The 20052-nt window shown below is 40.5% G+C and overlaps 1 protein-coding gene across 1 annotated transcript in view; it reads right to left on the reverse strand.

Moving 5' to 3' along the window:
- The window catches only part of LOC105927217 (potassium voltage-gated channel subfamily B member 1), a 56396-nt gene extending 37044 nt beyond the window's left edge, over positions 1–19352 (reverse strand). The window contains exons 1-11 of the mRNA XM_036151951.1: positions 19164–19352; positions 18730–18853; positions 17832–18007; positions 17272–17415; positions 16706–16836; positions 15675–15856; positions 13367–13520; positions 12064–12245; positions 11469–11620; positions 11223–11379; positions 6557–7165 (exon numbers count right to left, since the gene is read on the reverse strand). Of these exons, the coding sequence (XP_036007844.1) occupies positions 6557–7165; positions 11223–11379; positions 11469–11620; positions 12064–12245; positions 13367–13520; positions 15675–15856; positions 16706–16836; positions 17272–17415; positions 17832–18007; positions 18730–18853; positions 19164–19222 (2070 nt within the window). The 5' untranslated portion in view covers positions 19223–19352. The remainder of the gene's footprint in view (positions 1–6556; positions 7166–11222; positions 11380–11468; positions 11621–12063; positions 12246–13366; positions 13521–15674; positions 15857–16705; positions 16837–17271; positions 17416–17831; positions 18008–18729; positions 18854–19163) is intronic.
- Between the last annotated feature and the right edge of the window lie 700 nt (positions 19353–20052).

Consider the following 20052-nt stretch of genomic DNA (forward strand, 5'->3'; position numbering starts at 1 on the left):
GAAAACCAACTCACAGTGAATTCATCAGAGCCTTAAGGTAGCTATCATCTTTGCACACCGAGATCAATGAAGCAGATTTATTCCCGGGATCATTTTAACGGTTATTTAGATTTTCCACGGTAATGACTTCTTGGAATCACGAGAGGAGGCGATCCATGCAGAGGAAACGTGAAACATGTGGAGATGATGATGATGAGAAAAAAAACAAAGATAGAGGCTCTTTAATCTTTCTGTCAATGAGGCAAGCTCTCCTCGTGAGTTGGCGCTGGCCCACACGGCGATATATGGTACTGTAATCAGTCTGGCAGCTGGGAAACTGCGTGCCATAAATTTATGGCTATTCAAAGCTTACCCAAGCGGGGCGAAGGAGATGCCGTTACCTGGCAACAAATCGTGAAAACAACTCGTGTAATATGCCCTCTGTAATTCCGAGCATGATTGCTAGCGCGCACAAAGGCAGCGAGAGGAAGGTAAAGAGAAACAGGGGGAATGATCAGCGGCAGTCCTCAGGGTCAATGTTGAGAGACTAAACAGCCGTTTCACCTCTGAAGCCCGTGCCTTCAGCGTCACCCACACATGCACCGACTGTACAACCTCGACGCCTTATGTCCTGGACCCTATTAAATGCCTGATATCTCCACATCCAACCTGTTTAATGTCTCCAGCAGGCTTTCTTAATTTTGAACAGCAAGTCATTCACCAGGCCGGACTGGGCGAACGATAAAGGAGTTAGCAGAAGTCAGCGGACTGCTGCATCCCGACACTGCTCCGAGCCACAGCCTGGACGCGCACAGTCATCCCAAAGTCTACAAACAACAAAGCAAAGTGCTTACAGTGAAGTCAATCGGAAACATTTGATGTGTGGTGAGAAGTGCAGTTAAGTGCCTTCTGGCCATGGCTGCCTGTGTCACTCTGGGACGAGGAGTTTCAATGCAATTAGCTCGGACAGCCTCGGCCAGAGAGCAAGAAGTGAGGTCTGTACAAGTCAGTGGAGCTGCTTAGTCTGCTAACAGGACCCGCAGCGCTCAGAATCCTGTTGGTAATATTTCCTAGAGAATATCAACCAGTGTTGTGATTGACAATACACACAGAGAACACAGTAAGGAGTGTGTTTAATACATTGCAACTAATGAATGTGCTGAGGTGTTTTCAGGGTTCTTTAAATATTCTACGTCAAAGTCTCATACATTTCCAAACCAGAATTTTCCATGTTCGTCATTTCTTAGTGGTTTTAAAGTTATATGACAAGCAACTTGCACAAAACGGCAACAAAGGGGATGGATGGATGCATGGATGTGTAGGAACTCTCTCACTCTTTAAAGACTGAAGCATAAACTAACTCCTAACAGCACCTTCACTTAGTTGTGTTTACTTTTAGTAGGAAATGTTCATGAATGATTCCTCTTCGCTCTACTGATAAAGGTTGTTTCCTGCTGGTTCTCCCACCAGTTATTTAAACTGGTTTCATTCAAAATCTAGTTAGGGTTAGGGTTTGTCATTCCTCTGAACAGGGCTTTTGTAAAAGTGAAAACATAAATATACAAACGTTTCTGTCTTTAACACTTTATCTATTCTGATTAACGAGCTCCCTGTAATTTCTCCTCAGGTCCAAGCTGGTGTGACGCTCCCAGACTGTGCCCATCACTGTGCCCATCACTTTTTCTTTTTTTTTGGAGGTTGAGGTTATGACCCTTAAGGGACCCGACAATTAATGTGTCGGGGCTTGTAGATGTTTCAGGGTCCCCCTCTCCTGCAGGTTGAAGTCAAACGTTATTGTGGCACAATCAAAAATTTAACACCATTGAAATATAAATGAGACACAATCTACATTTGGGGAGTAACAATTTCCCGGAGGCCATTTTTCAATAAACCTTCATGGGAAACTGGCCTTTATGTAAAATTCTTACTGTCTCATACTGAAAAGAATAAAAGAAAGAAAAATGGCCTGCCACTTTTTTTTATCTCATTGAAAAGTAGGGTTAATTAAAACCTTTTTTTTTTTACTCGGCTAAAAATTTTGGACGTGTTATTTTCCATGCAGCAATCTGAGATGACCTCTTTTGCGCAAACAAGGGCTATGATGAATGAATAAAATAAAAAGCGTTCTGCATTATCATCTTCTGCATCATCAGGTGAGGACACCATCTGCCATGCCCTATAAAAAAAACTCCTAAAACTCTTTTAAATTGATCAAAGCACACAATCTGTCATAACATTTACTCTTCATTTGTTTTGTTTGCTTTAGTTCCGCTCCTCTCTACACTGTAGAGCATCCCTGGTTCGCATGAAAAGTGCTTAATTACTCTAACATATCATCAAAGGCAATGTTAAAACAGCAAGAAAACAACATGAAATATTTCCAGCACAGTTCAATGGTGTAAACAGAATAGCACAACCACATTAGGAACCAGACATGAGCCGATGGTAAAATGGCGACTAATGAATGCAATAAACCAAGAGGCTCTTGGTGAGCAAGAAATTTAGCTGGTAGACAAGGACAAAATATTTCAAACTTCTGCTGTAAAACACAGGCGAGGGTTTGCCATAATTGTACTGAGGGTTATGCCAAAGGCCTGTCCCATTCTTGCAGTGTAAACATTGTTGAATAGGACATTATTTATTTATAGGTCTAATGTTCACTTTAACATTAGACCATTATTTCAGCTCAGCTGTGCACCAGCCATTTCAAGATAGACCCTTGGTAGTCTAATCTATATAAAGGATGATGTAAGAAATAAATTATCTGCAGCATAATATGAACAACTATAATATTACTGTATAAGTGAGCCAGCTTTGTGATCTGATGTGAAGTATTGTAGTGTTAACCCAAAATTTGAAATAAATATGGATAAAACAATCTAATCTATTTAAAACTAAAATCAACTGCTTCCAAAATAATAGAACATTTTGACTTTTATAGGTCATTATGGTGCCATCTGTGACTAATTTTACTGATTTAGATCCATCAATTAAAAGAAACATCTGGAAGAGATCTGCTAAATCTAGTAGCAGTCAGCATTAAATGCAGTCATATTCAATAAATCTAAATATGTATACTAGAGGCTTCTTTAAAGATTAAAAGTACCCTTTGATGCACGAAGCAGGTGTCACCCTGTCACTGAAACAAACAGGGAAAGAATGATGTCACTTTAGTTTCCACACCATGATTATCAATTTGATTAACACAACTAGATATTCTAAAGCTGCCAAATTTGTTTTCTTGCACAGCAACAGGTTGGGGAGGGGGTCCACTGTGTTACATTATGCTCCGTCCAGCTGGAGAAAACTCTGGACACTTTTAATTGCATTATTAAGAGTACGTTAAACAGCAGAAGAAAGTATCAACGGAAAGTTTTACAAACTTTAAAAACCTTGGTAGGTACACCTCTTAATGTTGACATGAGTTTATGTCCTCCTTTTTTAGTTTTTCCCGGGAATTTATGTTCATTGATTCTGTTTTATTGGAAAGTATATCAAAACCACTGAAATCTGATAAAATCAGGAGCACATTGGTGTGATAAGTGTGATAAGTGTCTATATACAAGCAACAACATCAAGTTAAAAAGAAAGCCAATACCAGAAACAAAACAGCCCAGTGTACTGACAGTAGATAAGCTTGAAAGCTCGTAAATGGTTAATTTACAAGTTTATTTAAAAAATGTAGTGGATCCTAGGACCAGATTAAATTACAGATTATTGGCTATTTCAACAAAAATCTAATTTAGTGGAGATGTATATTATTCCAGGGCTCTGAAAGACCTTAAGTCATGCTTTACACGTTTGTGTTGTGCATTTTGAGAATGTTACAAAACAATAACTTCCCATTAAAGTGTGAGGGTGGGGGGTGGCGTGGGGGGGATCTGAATCTCAACTATCACAGCATTACGCATGTGAAAAGGTCACGCTACTGCTCGCTTGTTAACTTAATGCTCTCGCTCCTCTGCTGCCCGGTAGTGTTTACTCTAATGGCACATGTCTTGGAGCAATGTGGCTGAATATTTAAGAAAGAAATAATTAACAGTCTCTCTGAAACACAAGGTCAGAGATGGATCGGGTTCTTTAAATAGACGAGAAACATCAATTATGTAGGAACTCCTGTTCAAAGAGGTGTTTGAAATTTCTTTGAGTAATGATTTGACCATCACAGCTCAAAGTCCTCCACTTGCTTTCACATACAGGAGGTCTTTTTAATGTGTCTTTGAGACTGACCCCATTCTCTGGAGGGGGCTTGTAGAAGAGAGAATCTAAAGTTAATACAATCTGGACATAAGATCGTTTTTCTTTTTCCCTCCTCTCTTTTTTGTTGGTATTTGATCCAGATATACTTTAATGATGCTGGATTTTTTTTTTTTTTTGGTAATGTTCTCCAAAAAATCCCCACCTCTGAGACCGTCACAGAACATCTGAGAATAAATTATACACAGTTGATTTCTGAATGCAATTGGTTGTCTTGTGTTTTATTTAGAGGTATTAAATTACGGGAGGGGGATTAAATAACTTTTTTTTTTATTTATCATTCCTGAACTGCATGAATCCCCAAACAACCATGTTGCTAATGAGCCGGTAGCAATCTACGCCTAGTGAGTAATGACCAAGTTGCATCTTTAACTGTTTTCTTCATTTAAACGAGTTGTTAACATGACGCCACTCATTGATCCAACAAGGTGAAGTTCTTTTCTTCCTGGACTGTGAGCTCTGAGGCACTTAATGAGTCGGATGATTGAATACTGAGCTGGAAATGAGACAGAGGTGGCGAATGAAGCCAAGAGGGTTGAGTGTGAGGAAAAGGGAGTGGGTGGGTGGGTGTGATGTGAAGGGCTAAAAATACATATTTTGCACAGGAAGGTTCTCTAACAGCAAGTGACAAGGCGCCTTCCTGTTCCGTTTGCTGTTGCTGGAAAACAAAGATTGATTAATTATCTCCAGTTATCTGCACGCTAAACACCAGGGGAGTGATTAGTATGCGTCTAAAACCAATGAAGGGAGACAATGACTGGAGTCATGTTTTACAAATAACACAATCCACCAAGAAGAAAGGATTTCAGTGACACTCCAGGAAGACATCATCTTGCCCAAGCTCTTTGAAAATGGCAAGCATTTAATTCTATGTCATCGTCTCTTGAGGGTTGGTGTTCGATACCAGCCGGTGAGTACAGCTATATGGACCTTTTCTCTGCAGACAGTTTTAACATTCACTTTTTCCTTACCCTGAACTACAGCTGCTGATAGACACGGTGAAGAGACATTGAAACAAAGCAGCATTTTATTATACAGCTGAGAAGTCCGGGTGTTAGACCTGTTGCTGTTTTTCTTCTGGATTTAAAAGCTTTTGGTCAAGACCTAATAATGGAGAAGGTATTATTCCAATCTTAGAGTGTATTGCAAACATATTCATGTCCCTTGGATGTTTAGAAATGTTGTCATATTGCATTTAATTTGGATTTTATAACATTTACCAACACAATATTATGTAGTAGAAAAAATGACACGAGGTCTGAATTTTCTTCTTCTTCTTTTTTTACAAATAAAAAGCTGAAAAGTGTGGAGTTAATTTAACTGAGCCATCCTAACACAGGATGCTTTGATCTAAACCATTTCCTTGGTGCTCTGGTTGTATGTTTGTCATCAGTGTTCTGCTGAAAGGTGAACTTCCACACAGTGATCAGCTCTTTTTGCAGCCTCTAGGAGATCTTCTTCCAGGAGTGCTCTGTGTTCACCTCCACCTATCTTCTTGTCAACTCAAACCAGCTTTCCTGTCAAGCTGAAGAAAACAATCCCCACGACATGATGCTGCCACCACCGTGTTTTAAGTTTTTTTTTTCTACCGAATACATAATTATGGGTGTAAGCCAGAAAGCTTACAGCTAACCTCATAGTCATCTCTGGCAAAAGCACCTTCTTCTTCCACATGTTTGTAAATGGCTTCTGCAAACGGACTTCTTATGATTTTCTTTGAGGAATTGTTTTTTTTTTTTTTTTAGCAGGTCTTCTACTAGATTTTTAGAGACACGGCTCATAGTTGTCCTGTCAATAGATTCTTCTCCCACCTGAGCTCTAGATCTCTGCCGAGAGTTACCATGAGCCTTTTGGCTGCCTGTCTGATTGTCATTTTCCCCACTGATCTCAGTGTAGGTGGGTGGCCATGTCTTAGTAGATTTGCAATTGTGCCAAACACTATATTTCCAAATTATGGATTGTAATGTGCTACGGGAGGTGTCCAAAGCTTGGGATGTTGGTTTATAACCAAAACCTGCCTCAAACTTTCCCACAGCTTTATCCGCTGACCTGGTCTGATATACTTTATTGTCTTTATTCTGTTTGCTTAATGTTATCTAACAAACTTCTGGTGCTTTCACAAAACCGTCACATTAATATTGGGATTGACTATAAGTCTGGGCTACATTGTATTCTATATTATGTTTTTTGTAATCACAAGAAACGATTGTGAAATTCAAGGGGGATTGCATACTCTTATAAAGTACAGTAAGTAACACTTGCCTACTGGCAATGTGCCTATGATGCCATTTTTCAGAGATCTGCACTGAAGTTAGTTTACCTTTGCAGCGAACGATGAGCTCGGCTTCTCCAGCAGGTCCCACAGCTTCTTCCTCTTCTCGGAGCAGCATGTGGTGGTGAACTCCTCTCCCTCCCTCTCCCTCATGTTCTCGGCCTCCCTCTTCAGCTCCTCGTTCATCTGCTCTTTCTTCTGGTGATACCGGGCCTGGCAGCAGGACTCCAGGTAGATCTCGTCGATGCCCCAGAAGTCCAGCTCCTGGCTGAAGGAGAGAGCGCACATCTCCTCCATCATGTGCAGCTTCCCTGTGCGGTAGAAGTTCAGGATGGAGGTGAAGGCGCCGGGGTGCCGGTCAAAAAAATACTCGTTGTTGTCCAGGCTGTAGTCGTCGCATATCTCCATGATGGACTCGTGCGTGTTGCAGTCCCGCAGCTTGCCCAGCCTTGTGCGGGGCAGCCTCTCCAGGGTCCTCCAGAGGACTTCGTGGAGAAGCCCACCAACATTAAGTCTCAAACGGCGGGAGTGGGTCTTGGTCCGGATGATGTCTATGGTGTCCGGAGGCTGCGTGTTGGTCAGCCGTGAGCCGGTTTTGATCATCTTCGCTGAGCTCAGTTGGACACTTGGAGAGCCGGGAAGACGCAGTCTAGAGGATTAAGAAGACATGATCCTGGAGGTGACCGCATCAGGACCCCCCTTCGCTTCTTGTGCTTTGAAAAAAAGAGAAATTTTGAATTATTCAACGACTGCTGAGCGGGCACCGCCAGTGTCCTACAGCAGCAATGTCAGCTGGTTTATCCACTCATCAGAGAACCAAATAGATATTTTAATCAGCTTTAAGAGGCACAGCCGATGTTCTTGCTGACACGGGAGGTGGACAGCCGGGCCAATGATAAACTGGCCTCAGAGCAGGAGCGCTGTCCAGTGCTGAAACCTCTCCCCCGACCCGCCACCCCCCGCCGCTCGAGCGCTATCTGAGGTACTGAAATGGGTCCGTCCGGGTGGAGAAGCGGCCGGTTCCGTCTCAAACCTGTCATATCATGAGGCTGTTATGTGAATACAGAGCTGAGCTGTTCTGGTATTAAGCCGGACTAATACTGACACCGATTATCAACTTTGATTAAGAGCCCATAACACTGGGTTATCCCCCTAAGCAGCCCCAGATGGTCCTTAGGTAAATATCACACTTTTTTCCCACCACGCGTACAGAAGCTTATTTTGTTCCTTGAAAATATTGCGATCGGAACAATAAACTTTTATGAGCGTAATACCGCCATTCCTATAGACCCGCAGAGCAATCAGCTCCAGCATCTTAAACAAACTAAAGATAGTTATTAAAATATGTCTACAAACATAGCAAATGATTAACTATTATACTTACGCGTCTTCTTTGAGAGGCGATTCACCTGATGAAGCGAAATCAGCATCATTTCGTGTGTCAGTGCGCTGTAACTTGTTAAGCCTGCCACCGTCTCCTTCGCGCTGCTTAGAGCGGAAAGATGCATCATCAGCCGCGCTCCGACATGATGGAAAATATAATGCCAGTATCTTAAAAACAAAAAGCAAAAACAACACCAAAAAAGTCCCGTCTGCCCTTGCGCAGCGCTTGTGGGGGTGAATCAACAAGTAGACTCCCGAGTGGAAGCCGGGAATCCTCTCTTCATCTCGCCTCTGTGCCGCTTGCTCGCAGCGCTGAGTGGACTGTGGACGGGATGCTGCTGCTGCCGGGGCTGATTTCACTCAGGCTCCTCCAGCCGCGCAGACAGCCTGGAGTTAACCCCCACGCAGCCAGACCGTCGCGACTGGATGCGCTTTGCTACTTTATTGCGGGCCCTAATTGCTGTGGATCTTGGTTTTTACAGCGATTTTGCGTACAAGGGGTTAAACAACTATGTCTGACGTCAGGGACGTGCACACACATTTTGGGGGGCAGGTAAAGGGGAAAAAAAGGCACCCACGACCAAAATTATTCATTAAATAAGCAAATAATTGACAAAAAACCAACAGATATATTTAACTTATATTCTTTTATAATATTCAAACTATATATTGAATAACCATCAAAAAATATTCTCACTTAACTAATGGAGGCTCTCCACTGAGGTAAATGGAGCAGGATTGTTCAGGTAGCATTGTACTAATAATATACAATATTAATATACCTCACTGGACTGTCATCTACTTAAAACCTATTTCATTTCTAATCTGAAATCTATTTTGGGTTGTTCACATTTACAAGAGGTCAGAAATTATGCCAATAAAATAAAAAAAGACTGGAAAGTCAATTTCTTTCTATTAATATAATACTACACTGTATCATAAAGCAAGGGTCTAAAATTAAATTTGCGAAAAGTCCAACTGGCTGCTCTATTTAAGTACATAACTAAGTTTATTTTTGTTCTTCTTCTTCTTAGCATTTTATTTATCATTCTAATTTCTTGTCCTACACAATAATTAAAATTTAACTTTGAACACATGGAAAGCTTTGCAAATATTTGCATTCATTTAAAATTAAACAGCATCAACAAATATATATTTGTTGATGCTGTTTAATTTTATAAAATATATATATTTCTATATATATGTGTGTGTTTGTGTGTGTGTGTGTGTGTGTGTGTGTGTGTGTGTGTGTGTGTGTGTGTGCTCCTTAAAATAAAATCTGTGCAAAACAGATACAAATATACAATTATTTTATACAGTTCACGCTTTTTTGTGCCTAGATAACTTTCAAATATATCATAAACAAGCCTAAAAAAAAGCTAATTTCTTTGCAAACATTTCCAAAAAGCCTCCCATCTCTCAGCTTTGGGCATTGGTCAAGCTTTACTCCATAAACCAAAAAGGTCCCTTGCACTTTATAGTTGTCCTTGCAGTGCCTGTTCCAAAACCACCTGTGGCTAGAGGTAGAAAAAAAGCTTTTCTTCAAAGAAGGGGATTGAAGTAGACCTGAGTCCTCTAATTGCACACTGCAGACATCTACTGTCTCTACTGTACAAAAAGGCAAGCATTTTTCACTGCTGCGATGCCTGGATGCCTCCCTACAGCCTTCCTTTTCTTTTTGTAAGGAAACGTTGGGCTAGTAGCACATAATGTTGTCAGCAGCAACAACGTTAATGGATAACACAAACACTGTCACTACCTGTCCGTCTGATGCTGTGGGTCAGGAGTTTGGCCCCCTGCTTTGCACTGCATGAGGGATAGGAGGAGGAAGGAAGGGAAATGCTGGGCTTGTGTGCGCTTCGGATCAGGTCGGTCCAGAATTCTCAGAAGAACCCAAATAAATCCTTCTCTGATTTCAAAATGCTTTATTGTTGTGATAAAGAGGGTTATTTTTATTTTTGAATATTGCTGAATGAAGAAAGTATTTGGCTCCATCAGAAAATTTCTCATCTAGGGCAAAAGGTCTGGGGACATGCCTCCCTGATATAATTAAGGTGGATTGAACCTTGTAGATTATACCTAATAGATACAAAATCTTGCAATAATTATAATAATATGCATTGAGTGTGAATGTATTGTATATAAAATAGCAAAAAAAAAAAAACTCTTATATTTGTAAAGTGAAAGTTAAGAGATACATAGAAAATAAATATTGACAGGACAACAAAAATTAATGCACTTCACAAATCTGGCCCTTAATAATGAGTAGTAAGAAAAAAAGGAACTGCTGAAAGAAAGCCCATAAGTAGTCCTATTTAGTCTGTCATAAGACATGTAGATGTAACAAACGTGTAGAAAATGGTGTTCTGGACAGATGAGACCAAAATCGATCCTTTTGGCCATCTTGCCGGGCTATCATATCAGGAATAGAAAAGCTGGACAGAGTTATTGGGAAAATGGATAGTGCTGAATATATTTTAGTCCTGGATGAATGGATAGATAAATAAATGGGTTGATGCTGCAAAACACTTCCAGTAGGTCAACAAACATAAACATGCCCCCATAGATGCAAAGGAATAGATTATACTTATGTGCTAGATTGGCCCAAAGACGCGAAGCCCTCTAAGAATCAGTGGTCATACTTTGAAATTATTATTCAGAGACTCTTGTTTCAATCTGATGGGGTTTAATTTACTTTTTGAAGTTCCATCAGAGCTTGAGAAAGAAAGAGTGGAAAAATACTTGGCATCTTTTTTCTATCCACTTCCAAATTGTGGCTTACTTTGTGTCGGCCTATCATAGAATCCCAATTAAAAAAGTTCAACGGGGAGGCACACTTTTGCAAAGCTCTCACTGTGTTCTTTGTAGTCTTTTCAAAACTTCTGCTGTGAGTAGCTCTCTTTGATAGATACTCTCCTGTGAGCAAGAGACCTGTTAGTGTCTGAACAGCAGAAACCTAGGCGTTCCACTCAGATTCACTCTGCAAACAGCAGGCCTGCTTCTCCCTATGTGTGAGACCAGCTGTTTACAGGACAAGCGCTCCCCTCATTGCACTCACTCATTGTATTTGACATGAAGAACTCCTCAGTTCCCTAAAAACTGAAAATCCAATAATTGCAATTTCAGCTTTCTACACTGTTATTGCTTCGTTAGCATACAGGAGACAGACCAAAAGAATGGAAGCAAGCAGCAAAAACGTGTTTAACAAAAAGGTTAGCAAATGTCTTTTTATTGATGAATAGCGATAATCTTTCCAACACATAAAAAAATAAATAATAAAGTACAAAAGGTATATTGACAATATTAACAATGATCTTGCCATGAAATATTAAAAAAGTTCATGTGCTTCTCTTGGTTTATATCTGACAAGCAGGTCTCCCTCAGGCTGCAGCATCCCGTATCCACAACTGCTGGTATCTCTCTCTGGAATCTGAGCATTCGGCTCACACAGCTCCAGATCGTAGTTGGTCAGCAACATGTAAACAAATCTAAAGTGTAAACACAGACAAAATGCAAAATTAGAACTTTGGAGTTAAACGCTGCGATTATTCTGACTAAATACATAAAGGGCACTCACTGTCTGATGGTACTGATGGCAAACTGCCTCCCCACGCAACCATTGGTCCCTGCCCCCCACGGCATGGTGTAATATTTCAGCTTCTTCCCTCCTTTGTAAAAGTCCTTCTTCACCGACCCATCTTTATTCAGGAAGCGGTCAAACTTGAATTTCTGGAGGGGCAACAAAGCAGATATTAGATGTCAGCAATCAGAAATAGCAAACCCATAATGTCTAAACGTGATGTTTAATTGTTTTCAATGTTTAATTGTGTATATATATATATATATATATATATATATATATATATATATTTTTTTTTTTATTCAATGCAGACTCCCAGTGTCCTCACTCCCCCGCCTAACAGCTCTGTTTCTGTTCTCGTGCCCTGCTAATCCCTCAGTAGCCCAGAGCTCTGAATCTGACCTCTCACTGGGACGTTCAGGGTCAGCTTTGTGTGGACACTGATTCCCACCTTACATAAACAATTCCTGATGTAAATTACTCTTATACCCGCCTGTCCGTAAGACAACGGCTGAATTTGTGTTAGCAGGAGAGGAGAGAATTAAAGGCTCGGAAGCAGAAAAGGCTGCTTTAACACAGCAGGAAGACAAACCTGTGGTTCAGGGTGGATCTCTGGGTCCATCTGAGGGCTGACGAAGGGGAACAGACACACCCTGTCCCCCTTTCTCAGCAGGTAATCCCGGCCGTCAGCCATGTGCAGGGTCTTGTCCCGCACTACCTCTCTTGTAATGAAGGGGGCAGCGGTGAGTCTAAGAGTCTCTTCCAAGACACTATCTGTAAATAAGGGAGAGAAAAAAAATCTAAATGACTAAGCAAAGCAACAGATGAGTTTGAGCACACATTTTAATGTTCTTCTAAAAAGGAAAATCTGCAATTACATTGCTAGATTTCGCTGTGTTTCAGCTCCAATGAACAGTTAAAGTTTTGTTCTACAAAACTAAACCTCTTGAACCTTTTCAACCTTTTTGACTACTAAATATTTCAAAGGGGGCATCTGAATCAGGTTTTAACACGTGAAAACTGAAAATCTTTGTCCATTCTTCATTTCAAACAGCTCAAACTCAGCCAGCCTGGGTGAGGTGCATCTGTGAACACCAGTTTTCAGGTCTTACTACGGATATTTGAATTAGATTTAGGTCTGCTCTATTTAAACATGTGGATAGCCTTTGATCTATGCTATTCTATTGTAGATCTGGCTGTATGATAACAGTAGTTGTCCTGTTGGAAGGTGAACCCCCACCCCAATATCAAGTGTTTTGCAGCCTGTGACAGGTGTTTTTTTTTTTCCTGGATTGCCCAGGATTTAACTCCATCCATCTTCTCATGGACTCTGACCTTCTTCCTCTCCCTGCTAAAGAAAGCACTCCCACAGCACGATGCTGTCACCACCATTTGCTTTTAAAGAAGAGGTGGTGTATTCAGGTTGTTCCCCCACACATAGCATTATTTTTTCCCCCATGTTGGCCCAAAAGTAACATTTTATTCTAATCTCCCCATAAAACCAAACTGCAGAGGGGAAAGATTTTGTTTCTCTTTCAACAATCACTGCATTTTTCCGCAGAAGCCAAATCTGTATGGCTAACACGAGTCCTATAAGCAGAATCTCCCACCTAAGCTTTTGGTCTTTGCGGGTGTGCAGAACGTAAAATAACCTTACTATCGGTCAGTGATAGTATGCCTGCAGAGTTTTGCTTCCACCTCGCAATCATCCTTTACTTTGTGTTGGTCTGTCACATAAAATGCTGGTAAAATACATGAATGTTTGTCGCTGTAAACGTAAAAAAGTGAAAAGGTTCAAGGGGAATTAGTACCTTTTACTTATTCTAAAAAAATAAAATTAAAAAAATTACAGCATTTAAAAGCCCTGTTAGCAAAATCAACATTAAAGCCCTCACCAAACATTGGGGTCTTCATGTTTTTGTCCACGAGAGGAGTCCCTGAACCCTCCATCTGGGAGATCTGGCCGAACTCCCTCTTCACTGCCATCAGGGCTTCAGGGTTTGTCAACAAATAGCCCACAAGCCAAAATGCAGCAGGGCCGATATTAGACTGGAAACACACAGAAAAAAAAAAGCCCTCACATGAGCATGTTGTGATAAGGTCCCCCCGCTCTGGTGTTGCATAGTGACGGCGCAGGTGGCTGTTTGGTTACAGCAAATAAAAACATCACATGACATCCACAGATCTGACGTCTACCTTCTGCTCGGAGTAGTGACATCGCACAGACTTTATTTGAATTTAGTTATTTTAATTACATGACAAGCGTAACAATTATTTTTTTTTTTTGTGCTGCAAGACAGATAAGAACCGTTTTCCTCTCATGTGTCTGGGAAGAGGAGAGCCGTGGTCTGGTTTGACTCACTTCTGGCAAAGCCCAGCGCGGTAATGGTTTACTTAAAAAGGAAAGCCAGTGGAAACCTGAGGTCCCCTGCCATCTGCCTGCATTCAAGGGCAGGACGTTCAGTGTTACAGCAAATCTTGTGACTAAAATACACAACCTAGAAAAAAACAACTGTAACAGTTTTCCTATATTCACTCTTTCATTCATTGATCTCTTTCATGACAGAAAATCTATCAAAAGAAAGATTGGAGTAGTAACATTTTGCAATGCTTCTATTACATCCTTATTGCTTTTATTTGGGTTTTTTTCAGTTTTTAATGATTATTTTAATTGATTTTATCATTTAATTTGTTTTATTTTTATTTCCAACTCTATGCATAGCTTTGACATTATTATTACTAAAACATAGCATCACTTACCAACGACTGTGGGTAGGTGATGCTATGTTTGTCTGTGTGTAATTTTATACTATTGTGAATGAAATTATTATTTTAATGAAGGTCAGCGCTTGCTGATTTTTTGGGTGAGACTGTAAATGTTTGGGTTTGAGATGATTGTATTACGTCTGCTCTGGTCAGCTTATATAGGAGAGCGTGAGAAGGAGTTAGGCAGGTTTGGAGAGATTCGGAGGAGATCAGGGGTGTGATTACTTTGTCTGTGCTCTGGTTGTCAATAATGTGCTGGAACTTGATGGAATCACTGTTTCCTTTTATTCAATAAGAATCTGGGAATCAGTTATCATTTATTTCCCACAACAATCCACGCATCTATTCATCAACACAACCAAAAACTGTAATACCCATGTAAACAAATAAATACATTTATTTATATAATAGATTTAAATGAGAATGACACTTTGGTTTGTGTATCACAGGTATATTTGCAGCAATACAAGTATGAGACCAACAAACTGTTGTCAGATTTCTCTTGTTGTCACATGCACCTTTAAATGTATTGGTACATGGACGTAGCATAAGGTAAAAACAAAAGATTTCAAAAATCTCTCGGGCGCCAGAGGAAGTAAATATCCAGCTAAAACCTTTAAAGCATCTTCAGCTCTTCAGTGACACAGCCCGTTAATTAAAATTTGCAAACGCAAACAGCTCCTATCCTGATACGGAAATTGCTAATTCCTATATTCATCTTGTGTCCAAAAGATTAGGTTTCTGCTTATTTTTAAGATCTGATATGCAGATAATATCTTTGACTGATTTTTTTAAATAACAGTGTAAACACTATATAAAAGAGGAAAAATACACTGAAGTTTCTTCAGTAGGTGTGCGTCCGAGAACATGTTGTTGGCTAATGCATTCATAGCTCAGAGATTGTTGGAGTTCTTCGTTTTGATGCATTTATCGAAAAGGAAAATAAAATTCTCTGTGATTCACCAGCTGGTCAAAGATCAAGGAGATTAAGAGACAAATTGATCAATTCTGATCTCTGGTGCATCTCTAGAAATACTGACATGAGAATGAATGTAAGTACAAACTGCATTTAGAAGAATACCAATCGTTCATGCCCTGATATTATCCGAGACATTCCGGTCTCTTTTATCATGATAAAAAGATAGTTAAGTCTGCTCCAATTGCTGATTTTCCAAAACACTGACATGCAGTGCCCAAAGTTTCAAATCAAAAGACAGCAGCCCCACCTTGTGACAAAGGAGGTTACTGCATCATTCTTGCATTTAGTGTCACTTCCTCAGGAGTAAACACATAGCTTGAATGGAAAAGGTCTTAGAAAGGCGTCACGTCACGCTCGTCTGACGGAGCAGCTAGCCTTTTCTAATTAATCTACAAACGTAATCACAGAAATCCAGGCTTTGTTCGCACTCGGTGTCCCTCCCACGGGGGCTGACTCACCTGCGTGGCCCAGAGTTGCATCAGCACAGCCTTTCTCTGGGTCTCCTCGTCAAATCCGTCCTCCTGTAGGAGCCGTCTGTAGGCGTGGAGCCAAGGGCTTGAGCTGGAGTCCTGCTTCAGACCGGCTGGAGCCAGGAGTTCCCAGAGCTGTCTTTGAACGCCCTCTGCTGCCCTCTGCTCCTCTGACACACAGATAAACATTGCAAAAGTCAACGAGCGAGCTAGTCACAGAAGAAGAAAAAAAAAAAGAAACGTAAACAGTCTGATTCACAGTGGAAACTACATTGATACTCTTGTGCAGCGGGGGAGTCGCGGTGGAGGAAGGAGTGCAGTGACATTGTCTTATCGCAGTAAGGGTGGATGGAAATGTAATAATTAGGGAAGGAGTAGAAAAAACAGGAGAGTGGATACGGCGTGTGTTAGGACAGCGCTATGAGTTACATCAACTTTGGTGGGGCACAGTTAGTCAACTCAAACCTCAGACACCATGTAAGCAGCTGAGTAAGTGCCGTTCACCATGGCGACGTCTAAACAGCTCCAAGGAGACACTTTCATGATGTCAAAGACCCACATCAACTAGTGACAGCTGCAAACACTAAAAGCCTGTAAAGTCAACTTGTTCTTACTCATGACTTGCCAAGTTCCTTTTTTATTTACAAGGCCTTACAAAACTAGTCGCACCTCTGGCCCGTTTTGACATTTTTTTCCCCTTACGAGGACAAGTTTCTGTTTATCTCACTGGGATCGGGTTTGTTAGAGAACCTCCATAAACAAACAGCATCATGAGAGACCAGGGAAGGCAGCAGACAGCTCAGGGATGATGTTGTGGAGCAGTTTGAAACAAAGTTGGATTGTAAACCAATATCTCAAGCTTACAATATCTCAGGGGGGCAGCATCTGAAAAGGGAAACGGCAGAGCGCAACCCGGGAACCTACGTTCGGGCTACCTCCACCTGAACTGACAGGCCTGGCAACCCAAATGTTTCAGAAACTATTAGAGCTGTTTATAGAGATCAAGTCTGTCTCTTTACCTTTCCCCAGGGTCCCTCTCGCCAAACTGCTTACGAGGCCTTCAAACTTCTTGTACTCCTTGTAAATTCTCGAGGGATCTGTGCCGTTGTTGTTGTTTTGTTCTCCTCCAAACAGCGTCAGGTACCCCGCCCTGCAGAGCAACAGGAGGACAGTGTCTCGGTCAGTGGATGCTGGATTTCATTCCCTTGATGGAAAGATAAACAGCCCAAGCAATCTTTCCATTTGAAAACCTGCAACGCATGTGATTGAAGAATTTTTTTTTTTTTTTTTTTTTTTGTTTCCACCGGCACACCCTCGGGTTGTGCAGCCTCTCCTCATCGGAAATAATCAGACGTGTGATCTTCGCTTTTGTTTACTAAATAATTGTGGCGAATCTCCAACCCGCCGAGAACGTTTAGCAGGAAAGGTGAACTCAATGAATTTTTCCTAGCAATGCTTACAAACAGACGATCTCCAAATGGAGTGGCGTGTAAACTGTTTAGCTGAGGGGCCGTTTAGTCAAATTCTTGTTACTACAGCCGAGACCGTTTGTGCACAGGAAGACTGCTCTTTTTTTTCCCCTTACTTAAAGAGCAGGCCGCAGGACAGTTGGAACAAGCCCTCCTCCTTCCAGTTCTTCTGGTTGAGCGGCATCTCGTTTTTCAGCAGGGTCTCCAGGTTTCGCCACATAGTGCTGTTCAGCGTTGATAAACTCGATCCCCTAAAGTGCCTGGAGAAATGAATTTTTTTAAGAAAGGGGCGGTTAGAAGAGGTTAATTGCAGGGTATCTGGTAAAAGTGCTTCACTGACCGATAGTAAGGTTAAAAAGCATAAACACAGAGTTACTGACAAGAAGCCTGTATGGAAATATTAAGCAAGAGGTAAGTGCGAAAAACAACAACAAAGAATACAAAATATAGTTTTTCTGTTTGTTTAATTTCATTCAATGGCTAAAAATGCACAAGAAAGTTCCTATAAGAACAGAGCAAAAACAAAAGTGGAAACAAGCGATATAAAAACCAAAAACAGAAAGCAGATAAACAGGAATATCCCAAGTGAGGCTGATTTATTAACGTTCTCACTTCCAGCTAAAGCAAAATGGAAAATACAGTTAAACGCTTTCCACTCGAGCTGTAAAGGAGTCACCTTTTCATCATCGCCTTGGCCTTCTCTGGCTGGTGAAGCGGGAGCCGCAGGTTAAAAACGCGCTCCATGAGCAACTGCGCGTAGCGGCCGAAGTCCAGCGACTCCGGATCATTGATGACCTCGTCGTAAGTGTGTGGATCCAGCAGCAGGGTCACATAGCGGCCCGCAGCACGCACCTGCGTCAAGTGAAAACAGATGAACAGATCTGAAAATCATTCATTGGACACATGTTTATGTTTTTTTTTTCCCTGTGTGGCTGTTTGGTACAAAATAACATTAAGTAAAATCAGTTAAAATACACATCTTCTAAAAAGTGTATTTTTGTATCCATCTTAAGTAACTTTAGGGGTTTTTAAGAAAAATTAAATTTAACTGAACACAGACAATAACATTTCTCGCTGAATCTGTATGAATTTTGGTTACATGTGCTTAGATTTATTTTTTTACAAAGACATATTATATAATATGTAATCTGCGACAATCTGGAGGAAAGCCCTTGGGAGTAACGGTGTCCACCAGAGTAGATTTCAACTCATAGAAACAGAAATAAAAAGAATTCAGAGCAAATGTGATCAACATTCACTTCTCTTTATGAAGACACGGTATGCCCCCCCCAAAACTGCCGCTATTTCAAGATTAACAACAGAAATAAAACTCGTTTTCAAAAAGATCTACAGTGGGAAATAATAACATAATGAAGTCTACCACAAAAGAACTGGTAGTGAGTACTTTAAGATTTTCTCAGTTAATTTTGCTCAACTCCACTTAGATGTCTGTCAGGAAAATGTATATTTAACGTTTTTCAAACTATAAAAGGCATTCACATCCGCTTCCTCCTGTACAAAAGGAGATATTTGATGGGATTAAAAGTGCTCTACTAAAATGATCTGCTACTTACAGTGAATATGTTGCCATGTTTCAACTTCATCCGGGTAATGAACTTGGATGCATCTTTTCCAAACTCAAGTGCATGACCCAACCATGGGATTACTCCTCTGTCCAGAGGTGGCTCTCTGTTGAATCTGAAAGAGAAAACCGAAGTAGAAAAAAAAACATTTGTTACTTTTCACACATGAGGTGATATTTCGGAGCAAATTCAAATATTTTTAAATGCACATGCATACCGTTTCTATCAATGTCAAATACGTGATATTAAATTTCCGTTAAATTTGCTTATTTAACATAGTTGAATAAAAATTCAACTAAACTGTTGATTTAAGTTAGAATTACCGACGTTTAATAACATGCCTTATAAGCAACTTTACATGTGAAACACATTTCCAGCACGGCAGCCCATTTTTCCCCTGCCTTTCCCAAATCAGTCCGGTTTACCTCCAGCGGTGTGTGAGGAGAAAACACAGCAGAACCAGAACGAGAACGATCCAGATCATCTCTCTGATGTATTATGGCGTTAGACGTGTGCTACCAACTCCAGCGCACAGCGACCAATCTGACTCACTACATTGAAAACCATATTTCCATCATATTTATATGCAGGGAGGGCAGGGAGTGCTCTCACCACGTGTAGGTGGGAGGGGCTCAACCTGCAAACCATTGGCTCTTTCACGTGAAGTCGCCAATTACGCAGGTCACGAGATTAGTCACTAGTCTCTTTATTATTATTATTATTATTATTATTATTATTATTATTATTATTATTATTATTATTAATAATGTATTATTATTATTATTATTAATAATAATAATAATTTATTATTATTATTATTATTATTATTATTATTATTATTATTATTATTATTATTATTATTATTATTATTATTATTATTATAAAAGTCGCTAAATATAGCAACAAAATCGCAAAGCTGGTAAGAGTTTTATCTCGCGCTGCCGTGCACGCGCAACACGTTCCAGTCCTCAGAGCCGCGGTCACAGTCATGATGTTGAGTCGCTGCTCCCTCGCGTCTTCCCTTTACCCCCAAATCAGATTTCCTGAACTAATAATTCGTAAACGTATTGCCAGTCAAATTAAAAAACAACAACACCTTAAACGCATGACGGAGTATTTCCATCAGAAAGCAGTAAACTTTAATTTACAACATAAATTGCATTTGTAACGACGGGTTTTATGTGTCCTACTGACACTGATATTTCGACACACTGCTTTGGACAATACAAAGAAGTCCCCCCTGTTGGGAATACCCTGAAGCATTTGTGAGAAAGGCACATTTGCTAAGAGGCCAAAGGAAATATAAACCTATCA

This window comes from Fundulus heteroclitus, chromosome 20 (assembly GCF_011125445.2).
Source record: "Fundulus heteroclitus isolate FHET01 chromosome 20, MU-UCD_Fhet_4.1, whole genome shotgun sequence".
NCBI classification, from domain to species: Eukaryota; Metazoa; Chordata; class Actinopteri; order Cyprinodontiformes; family Fundulidae; genus Fundulus; species Fundulus heteroclitus.